The 10,942-nt window shown below is 35.8% G+C and overlaps 1 protein-coding gene across 1 annotated transcript; it reads left to right on the top strand.

Annotated features, from left to right (window-relative positions):
- Nucleotides 7,405–10,517, top strand: LOC107616369 (protein FAR1-RELATED SEQUENCE 6-like). The gene is made up of 7 exons (XM_016318334.1): nucleotides 7,405–7,527; nucleotides 8,703–8,729; nucleotides 8,848–8,907; nucleotides 9,003–9,252; nucleotides 9,446–9,731; nucleotides 9,826–10,226; nucleotides 10,324–10,517. The coding sequence occupies exons 1-7, from the start codon at nucleotides 7,405–7,407 to the stop codon at nucleotides 10,515–10,517; spliced, it is 1,341 nt and encodes a 446-aa protein (XP_016173820.1).

Below are 10,942 nucleotides of genomic sequence, written 5' to 3'. Positions count from 1 at the left end.
ATAATAAATAATAAAAAAAAAGTTGCTCCTTGCATAAGCTAAAAATTGTTGCTCCTTATAAATACAAAATTACTTATGCGTTCATGAATAAAAAAGTTTGTCAAACCAAAAATTGAAGTTTTCAAAAGTTTATCTGTGCTTCTTTCCTTTCAACGTATTTGTACACACCTTAAAACATGGGTCTAATAATTAATTTAGGTTTTCAGATAAACAACTCACTGACTCGCTTAAATAATCACAGTTCAAATAAGTGTTAAAATTTAAATTTTATCATTTATATATAACAATTTATTGATTAGTGTTAGACTTTTAAATAGAATTTTAAATTCATGATAAATTAATCAATAATTTGTCAAATTAAAAACGTTGAAAAAAAATATCACTCTTGCTTTTTGCTACTTCTATTGCGTCTTTTATACTTGTTTGTATTTTTCTCTTCTTTGCTAATCTATGAATTTCAATTCCTTTAACTTTTGTGCTAATTATTAGCACTTCTTTTTCTTTTGTTTTATTTTTATTGAACTAAGTTGGTATAGCTAATGCTACTTTTAATTTTCTAATTTTCATTGATTTTTCGTTCGAGAACTCATACTCTGTATTTTATTATGTCGTTGATTATTTTGTGGAGTAAATAGTCATTTTTTATTACGAAAGATTCGGATGCTAATAAAAATGACCATGAAAAATTGAAATTAAAATTATACTCATATAAGAAGATAAGTTTCGTTCAACAAAAATAACCAATTGTTAGATTTTTGTTCATAATTCTATAAAGAGTAATTACCCAAATTAGTCCTCGAGGTTTTTAAAATCAAAAACTTTAGTTCCCTAACTTATGAAATATACAAAAAACTCTCACAAGTTTGACTCCAGCACACAAATCGGTCTCTAGCAATGTTTTTCCGTCCATAACAAACGGAAAACACTGATGTGGACTTAAACTGTGTCATTTTAGAAATTGGCCCATGTACATCCTGTGTGTTTCCCTCTTTTAAAAATCAAAAGACTCAAAACCCACCATTTCTTCTTCAATTTATAGAGAGAATTGTAACCACTCTTCAATGTAAATCCCATATCATTGCCCACATCATTGCCATCATCCTATTTCATCCATTTCACCTTCAACTTTCGTCACCCACATTTAACCGTGTCACCCCCAACGTCACCATTCTGTTCGTCGCTGTTACTGTTAGCGTCGAGTCAGACGCAACGAACAAATGGATGTGATCATTGAAGACTTGCATTGAAGAAGGTTAGAAACTCATTATTTGTTCTTAGCTACCATTATAGTAATAGTGATGAGTATTTTATTATTTGGACTAGGGTTTAAAAATTTGTGATGGAATATTGTAATAGTTTATTCATTCTCTTTGTTTTGGTTATTATTACAACATAAAATGAAAAAAAATGAACAAAGTAGGAATTTTTATTGAACTTTGTAGTGGTGCTTGTTTTTAATAACTTATTAAGGATTATGTTCAGTGATGGAGGATTTTATGGTTCTTGTATTCCACCATGGTTGAGCCTGACTCTATTTTTGAGTATGAGCTAGAAACTTTAATGACACCAGAAAACGCTAAAGATGAAAGAGAGAAGTATGAGTTTCCACAATACAATGAAGCACCAGGTTTGGAGAGGTTTACTTTGAGTTCGGCATAGAATTTGCAACAATTGAGCCCTTCAAGAATGCTTTGAAGGACCATGTGATATTTGAGAGGAGGAAGATTAGGTATATCAAAAATAATCAAAGGAGTGTCAGATGTGATTGTGAATATGAGGTTTAGAGGATTAAGAAGCCAAAAAAATCCAAGAAAAACAAGGATGCATCTAAAGAGAATGAAGAGTCTAACAAGGACAACGATCAAAATGCAATTGATGGTGACTTTGAGAATGTTGAAGAATTTGCAACTGTGGAGGAGGGACATGTAGATGGTGGAAGTGAAGGAACTGCTAAAGAGACAAATGGCTCAACCATTGTAGTATCCGGGACAACTCAGGCTATCAATCCAAATCATTGTTCATGGCTTATCTATTGTGCTTGGGATAATCAACACAAGTCATGCCAGATCAAGACTTGTGTCCCTAATCATACATGCGCTAGAGAGTTTGGGAGTAATATGGCTGACCAGAAGTGGGTTGCCAAGAAGTTGGAAAAGAGGCTATTGGACTCAACCACACATGACATTGAATGAAGCCTAGCTATGAACACATCAAAATTGTCTATAATATGATGATCAACGGGAAGATGATTTATAAAGTACTTAGAGAAGCCAGAGAGCGTGTCATTAGGAATGAGAAAGCACAATACAGCAAGCTGAGACATTACCTTCTTGAGATTTTGAGGAGTAATCCTGGTAGCACTGCACTATTGGGTGTGACACCAATACCTGAATCTCTTTCGATATTCAACAAACTATACATATGTCTAGATGCTTGCAAGAGAGGCTTTAAAGTCGGTTGTAGGAAGCTGATTGGGCTTGACGGGTGCTTTCTGAAGGGTTATTTTGATGGACAACTCTTGTCAGCCATAGGACAAGATACGAATAATCACTTTTATGTGATTGCATATGTAGTGGTTGACAGTGAGACAAAAGAAACTGGAAGTGGTTTCATATCTTGCTGTAAGAGGATCTTAGAGATCATTACATTCATGGTTGGAACTTCATATCCGATCAACAAAAGGTCCATTTACTGAATTTTATTTTAATCCTCATTTAAATTAATAAACAGCATTTTAATCCTCATTTTAAATTAATAAACAACATTTTAATAAAATGGAGATATTTGAATTTGGTTTGTGTGTATATGTGGTCGATGGTTATTTTATGTACATGCTGTAATGTAATATCCGTTTCTCTATGTATATAAGGTGTAAAATATATTATATCTAGGTAAATAGTGATGTTTAGATATTGCATGGAGCATGGGAAGCTTGAATTTTGTTATTCTTGCAATATTTTTTTATTTTTGATGATGGGTTGTAATTGTTTTTTTCAGTCTCGGCTATATATTTAGTTCATGTTATAACCTTTGAAGATCTCAACTTGTTTTCTTTCTTGATCTGAGTCAAATTGGTCTTGAGATAGCTGACTCATTCTGTAAGATATTAAGATATTGGCAGGGAGATTGAGAAGCTAAAGCTTACTGATATGACTTGTTAAAATAAAAATTTGATATAGTGAATACAACTTCAGCCTCTTATATTGAAATGTGTATTTGTTAAAATAAAAAATTGATATAGTGAATAGAACTTCAGCCTCTTATATTGAAATGTGCATGGCCCACGATCTAAGTGACTTATCAATAAACATGTTTTATTATGTTGTGTTCAATAAACATGTTGTACATTGTTGTCACTGTTTTATGTAGGGCCTGTTACCAGCCTTGAAGGAGGTGATGTCGCATGCACGTCACTAAAACTGTGTCAGACATATTTGAAAGAATTTTAGTAACAGATTCAAGGACAAGCGAGTCAAGAACATGGTTTGGGAATGTGCAAAGTGCACAACTGTTGTAGAGTTCAAGGCAAGCATGGAGAGATTGCGGAGAGTGAATGAAGAGGCATGGGTGTACCTTGTGAAATTCTACCCTGCATGCTGGACAAAATTCCATTTTAGCCATGGACCAAAGGTTGACAATCTAACCAACAATCTTTGCAAGGTTTGGAATGTAAAGATAGTTAACTACCGAGCAAAACCGATTCTCACAACGTGTGAGGAGTTTCGGTGTTACATTATGAGACGAATGACAAAATACAAACAGGTGTTAGACATATTTAGAGGTACTGACTTGGCTCCTATGCAGCAGAAAAAGACTAGATGATATCATCAAGGAGGTGAAGTATTGGCACCCAATGTGGGTTGGTGATGACGATAGGAGAGTATTCGAAGTCCAGCGAGGTACAAAGAAGCTGTCTGTGAACTTGGCCCAGAACAAGTGTACATGTAACGCGTGACAATTGACTAGTAAAAATCTCTAATAATATACCATATTACAATTGTGATAATTGCATCTGTTTGTAACAAATTCTCAAATAATGTTAAATTGCAGGCATTCCATGCATTCATGCTTTAGCTGCTATTGCTAGGAGGGGTGACAGGCCTGAAGGCTATGTACATCCATTACTAAAAATTGGGACAGCAAGTGCCACATACCAATCTTGCATCTAACCAGTGAATTCAGAAAAGTATTGGGACAAGATTGAAGTTATTCATCCAATTCCACCTAAATTGAAGAGAATTGGAAGATCAGTGAAGAGAAAAAGGAAGGAGCCATCTGAGAATGAGACAAGCGATTCAAAGGTGAAAAAGACATTTCAAGTTACATGTTCTAAATGTGGAAAGACTGGACATAACTAGAAAACATGCAAAGGTCCTCCCGTTCCAAATAGAAGATTAACCAACTCAAGAAGAAGTACAAATGCTCAGTCAACTGCTGGAACCACTAACCAAGCAGCAGAGGAGATGCATGTCTCACAATCAGCAGCCCAGGTGCAGGTAAACCACCATAAATAATGTACTAATGATTGATCGCGAGGATTAAATTGGGTTTTTAATGTTTCCATAGGGACTTAGTTGGATATTTTAAAAATTATTGGGGACTTATATGTCTTTTTTTAAATTCCACAAGGATTGACTTGGAATTATATTTGGCTAATTTTTTTATTATTTTAGAATGTGGTTGATCATCCTAATCCAACTCAGCCCGCAGCTAATGCACCAGGTTTTGTGTCTAGTATGGTGAGTAAAATTGGAGTTAAAGATCTGCAATTTGTGTTACTGCACTGTTAGGTTTGCTAACATAGCTTTGTTTACTCTTTACATATGCTATCTCCTTTATCATAGGGTGCAGCAAATTTTGGAGCAATAATTTTCTAAAGTGCAAGGGTCAAGCAACCTATCATTAGACCACATTATCTTGCACAAGTTCAGTCTAATACGCCATCTCCTATTCCACCACCTAGACCAAGTCAAAGCGTCTTGGCAGAAATAATTGTAGCGGCAAGTAAGGGCACTACATCAAGGATGTTCCAGTTTATTCCCAATCTCGGGTTCAAGCATCCGAGACAAAAGTGACTGAAGACAAATGATTATGCTTTTTTGATGTAATAGTTTGGTTTGTATTTTGGTTAACTCCCTGCTCATCTACTTCTTCGTGTTCCGTCCACATCCACCCATTACGGTAGAGGTGAAGTGTTATATCCAAAGGTCCTAACCACTTAGTCAAATGACACTTATAGCACGGACACCTAGATAACCCTTGAGACATAAACAGTTCCATGTTGAAGACATACACAACAAACATGTCAACCCCCTCAAAGAATTCATGTTTTAAACCCCTCAGCCACTGTTGTCCCTATCATACATCCACAAACGATAACTTGGAATCATCTTGCAACAAACATTCTAGAATTCATCTAAAAACACAACTTATTAAATTTTTTAGAAAATTCAGAAGGGTGTCTCCTATAATTAGAATCTCTAACCAAATCCGATTATCATTTTCTCACAAACCAAATATGTTTTAAACAATAAAAACAAAATTTTGGCAGAACTTTCCCTTAATTCAGAGATATCCACCGAATAAATTTAATAGTTTTCATAGAAAAACAATTGCAGCATAAATTAAAGCAAACACGAATTTAATAACACATCAAATCCTAACCGTTCTAGTGCACAATCTCTTATAACTCTATAGTTTTCCAGCAAACAAGGATTTCGAGAAGGCGCCTCTACACGAACTTCTCCCACTTCCGTCCTAAAACTCTATCCTAGGAAAAGTGAGTTCGGGATAAAACTTAAACAATTGATTATATTTAGAGATAGAAAACCTACATGAAACATGGATATATAGAATACTGAAGAAGCGAACTCCAATTGCACTTAAAGAAATAACACCGTCCTAATAAAAAAACTTATTAAATTCACAAGGTAAAATTAATTCTCCAAACTAAACAAAGTCTTCCAACAGCTCGAGCACTATTAATCTCACCCTACTTAACCTTCCTTAGCTTAATTTAATTTATATTTATATTAAATTAACATAAAAAATTCTAATCACAAACTTTATTACACTAATTTAATCAATTATTTGATAATAAAATACCTAACAAAATTCTAAATTTACAAAAAAAATCTGGAAAAAAAAATCAAACCTTAATCACAAACTTCATTACACTAATTTAGTCAATAATATGATAAAATACCTAACAAAATCCTAAACTCACAAAAAAAATCTGAAAAAAAAAACTATACCAAATCCTAATCATAAACTTCATTATACTAATTTAATCAATAATTTTATAAATTACTTAATAAAATTCTAAACTCACATAAAAATCTAAAAAATAAAAAATATGCCAAAATTACCTTTGATGGTGGCTGCGGGATGGTGGAGGCGTGGTGGTGACAGGAGGCAGCAGTGACCACGACAACGTCACCAACACCGATGGCAGTGAACACAAACATAAACAGCGCCAACGTTCCTGACAGCTCCAGCAGTGACCGACAGCTCCAACGACGATAACGTCCAGCGGCAACAGCAGCAGAGGCTCCAGTTGGTGGTGGCGACACCGGCAGCTTCAGGGAAAAAGAGAGGATACAAGAGGAGAGAAGAGAGAGTGTGAGTTCGCAGAAGTGAGGGGGAGGGAGTTCGCATTTGAAATAAGATTTCGTACCACTGATTACCATCAGATTTAGTGTTCAAATATAAAATCTTATGTTAACTAATTTGGGAAACTAATTCTAGCTTGTATCCAACACAAAAATCGCCGTTAAATTCGATGGTAATAGCTGCCACTAAATTCGACGGTAAATCCGACGGTATTTAGCGTGTTTCTTGAAGTGTGGTTGCTACATTATACATGACTATAACTTAGTCAAATTTTTGCAGGTAGGAATTAAATATAGGAAAAGTATGAGGAACCAATGCTCTTATTATACAATGCATACAATGGGGGTTTAATTGAAATTAAAATTAAATTATGGGTATTGGGGGGTTTAATTGAAATTAATATTGAATTATAGTTACAATCATTAATTATGAAGATTTTCTAATTTGAATGGTTCAAAAAATTAGGATTCAGTTATACCAAAACACAAACCATGATCATTTCTCTATGAACGGCGTCGACACAACCAAGAACCCAACCCCTCTCGCTGACGTTACTATCTCATCTTCTCACTGGCTCGTGTGTTATCACCAGAAGTCGCTCCCGGAGACGTCGAGGTCCACACCGGTGAACGCCCAGAAGCGCATTCCCAACGTGTGGCTCCTTCCGGCGGCACTGCATCAAGTCCACCTGCCCAGCCGGCCTGTGGTCTATTCGGTTTATTCATCGTGCAAGATAAAGGAGTTAATATTGTCTCTCCTTTGATACGTGCATCACCGTGTGGTAGTTCGTAAATGGCTTGTAAGGTCGTGCAGTCTCTATGTCATGTTCCATCATCCATTCTTGACCACAATCCATCGAAACCACCGGAAGAAGCTCCAGAACATTTTTTCGCCAACGGTCAGCAGCCTAATAAGGTGAGAATGGTTCGTTGAATTGTTCACCATAGATGCTTATTTATATAAGTTATAGATGTTTATCTTTGCATGCAGGTATAATATCTTCAGAGATTAGAGTAAAGTAGTTAACAAAATAGTGCAGAATCCTATTAGTCTTAAATTGACCTGGAATGAATAAAATATGTAGGTGCATGTACTAGCATAAAGAAGCACTAGTTCTTCTGCATTAAACTAGAAAATTCCTATTAATAAAGAGTGAGTTAGGTATCTATGCAAAATAGTTTATTTTATGTAAAAAATATCATATTCTATAATGTAAAAACAAGGCCATAAATGGCCAAAGAAGCATATACGAATGGTTAAATAGTAGGTTTTCTTCCAACATATAATCATGATAATCAGATGAATTATGGATTAATATATTGCTTTAATTAAAACAAATAACAGAAAATGAGTTCATTTAGGTAAATTTTGGACACAAAGATTAACACACCATGGATGCTTATTTATATAAGATTTAGATGTTCATCTTTGCATGAAGGATATGAGTGCGTTAATGAGTCATGGAATATTAATATGCAAATTTAAATCAGCATGTATAAGCAATTTAATTGGTACACTGGACAAATAGCAGGTTCTGAAGTAATCACTCATGATGTGCTTGATGCCAAGAGAATAAAACGATGAGGAGATTATTATATTGTTAAATATAATAAGATAAAAATAACTGCATTGTTATTGTTAAAGACTTTTCCCGAAAATGTAAGATAAATAGAATAATAAGAGTCATGCATGTTTAGATACATATTATATATATGAGTATACATGATAGATAGCATATGCATTAAAAATGCCACTTTAGTGACATTGGATTCACAAACTCAGTAATGAAATAAGTGCATGTTGGTTGTATGTGCTGCTTTTTGATATCGGTGGTACACAGTGTGATGTAGCACAGAGGATATTAGTAGTTAAAATGCTTATATAATAGGTTAAATATAATAGTTTCTATCAATAGGTGATACCGATGCATTTTTATCCAAATTAATATGGGTAGGATGATGCGGTCCAGTTATATTTTTGTATCCTTATATATGGAGTTTGAAAAGGATTTTTGTGCATCTTATTTACTAGTGGATTATCTAAATAGTTTTCATGAATATGATTTTTGGTGTTTGTTTTCGTGATTATAGGCCATGCCAAGATTGGATGTTACTGAGGTTGGAAGTGAAGAGATAGATGTTACGAGGTTTGGATTCTAGTTTCATCCTGTATTATAATGCTTGGGACAATAACCATCGTGATTTTACATTTTGTTCGTTTATTTTGCGAATATAGGACATGCCGCTTTTGGATCTTTCGCAGGTTGGAAGTGAAAAGATGGATCATGGTCACCAGGTTTGGTCTCAAGTTTAATTTTTGGTAGTCCTGAACCGCATGGTTGATTTGAACTTTAACGGTTTTATTTTTTTTTAAATAAATTTGATACTTAGGTACCGGATCACGATGGCCTTCGGGAAAATGAAATACCATGTGTTGGAATGCGGTTTGAGCAATTGCAAATGGCTCATGAATTCTATGTGACATACACAAAGAAAGTCGGGTTTGCTACTAAGATACGGACGACAACCTGTGCTAAGATCACAAATCAACCCATTAATCAAGCTATTCACTATAATAGGAATGGGTTCCGTGTGTCTCGTGTCAAAGCGGAAGAACATGATCTCAGCCGCTGGGTGCAAGGCAAGGATATACGTGAAGTTTGACAAGGAGACGCAAGACTGGTTTTTCTTCAAGGTGGAGTTGAGTCACTCGCACCCATGTTCAGCGAGAAAAGCGGTGCACTACCATGAGTATAGGAAGCTGACCATGCATGCGAAGTGCGTGATCAAAGACAATGATGAGGCTGTGATTTGACCAAACAAGACTTTCCTAGCTTTGGCAAATGAGTCTGGGGGCCCATCTAACCTGGGATATTCAGAAAAGGATTTACGAAACTATATTACAGCTAAGCTCCGAACCAGCAACGTCAACGTGGATGTCAGAGAGATGATGAACTATTTCATGAGAATGAAGGACATCAATCCAAACTTCTTTTACGCGGTGAATTTGGACGATAAGTGTAAATTTCGGAGTGCAGTATGGGTGGATGCAAGGTGTAGGGCGTCGTACGAATATTATGGAGATGTTGTGTCACTTGATAGCACATACAACACAAACAAGTATGGAGTTATTTTTATGGGGTTAGCTTTATTCTTTTCTTTCCTAGCTTGGTCGTGACTGATATTTGTTTTTTGTCACTGTTTTTTCATGTAGGCATGGATTACCGTTTGCGTCGTTCGTCGGTGTCAACCACCATGGTAAGTCGACCATCCTTGGTTGTGCTCTTTTTGGAAATGAGGAAATCTCAAGTTATGAGTGGGTTTTCCGCCAATGGGTCAAGTGCATGGGAACTGCTCCACAGCGGATCATTACCGATCAATGCAAATCCATTTTTCGTGCAATAAAAAATGTGTTACCCGATACACGCCACCAGTGGTGCATCTGGCACATTACGAAAAAGTTACCGCACAAGCTTGGAGGTTATCGCCGGTACAGAGAGTTGTATGATGAGTTCAATGATATTGTGTGGAACTCTCGGACCGAACAGTCATTTGAGGATAACTGGTATGAATTCATAGACGAGCACAACTTACATAACAACACATGGCTGTCAGGTCTGTTAGTGTACAATTATTTTTTGCTCATTAGTTGCAATCTTTTTGGTAGGTGGCTTTATATGATTTAATAAGAAGTTTATTTTTCTTTCTGTAGACCTCTTTGATGATCGACGCATGTGGGTCCCAATATTCTTCAAGGGTGAATTTTGGACTGCCATGAGGAGCACGCAAAGGAGTGAGAGTATGCACTCATTCTACGGAAATTTCTTACACAGTCGGACTAGCTTGGTCCAATTTGTTCACGAATATGACAATGTTCTTGGAATTAAGGAGCAAATCATAGGATAACCCATTTCCAACAGCATAGTATAGTAAACTCAATCAACTTTAACCATGTATTTAATATTTGAATCCAAAGACCGCGTGATGCCACATATACAAATCGTGGTTAAATATTTCATAACTGAAAAAGCAACTTACCCATTTTCTCTTTGCTGCGACTACTTTGTCAAAGAACCTTGTATCCTCACCGAAGCTTGGACTAAGACCAGCATAAATTGGCCTCACACCGTCAATAAATGAAGCCAGACTATCATTTCGTGTCACTGATTCCTGCAAACCCACACACATAGTCAGAATCCAAACAAAAACTAAGCGGTTGTGTAACCAGAAGAATGAAATTACCAAGATGCCTGGAGACACGCAATAGAAATCTCGCTTGAACCTAGTTGAGTCGGTGTCGTTGAAAGAGTAGCACATCCATTGAATTACCT

This window comes from Arachis ipaensis, chromosome B09, assembly GCF_000816755.2.
Source record: "Arachis ipaensis cultivar K30076 chromosome B09, Araip1.1, whole genome shotgun sequence".
Classification (NCBI taxonomy): domain Eukaryota; kingdom Viridiplantae; phylum Streptophyta; class Magnoliopsida; order Fabales; family Fabaceae; genus Arachis; species Arachis ipaensis.
The sequence above is the reverse complement of the archived record's forward strand: the minus strand, read 5'-3'. Positions and strand labels throughout refer to the sequence as shown.

Coding starts and splice junctions, on each gene's coding strand:
- LOC107616369 (XM_016318334.1), top strand. CDS start 7,405: ATGGCTTGTAAGGTCGTGCAGTCTCTATGTCATGTTCCATCATCCATT. Junction 8,730..8,847: donor CAAGATTGGATGTTACTGAG/GTTGGAAGTGAA, acceptor TTGCGAATATAG/GACATGCCGCTTTTGGATCT. Junction 9,253..9,445: donor TCTCAGCCGCTGGGTGCAAG/GCAAGGATATAC, acceptor AGACTTTCCTAG/CTTTGGCAAATGAGTCTGGG.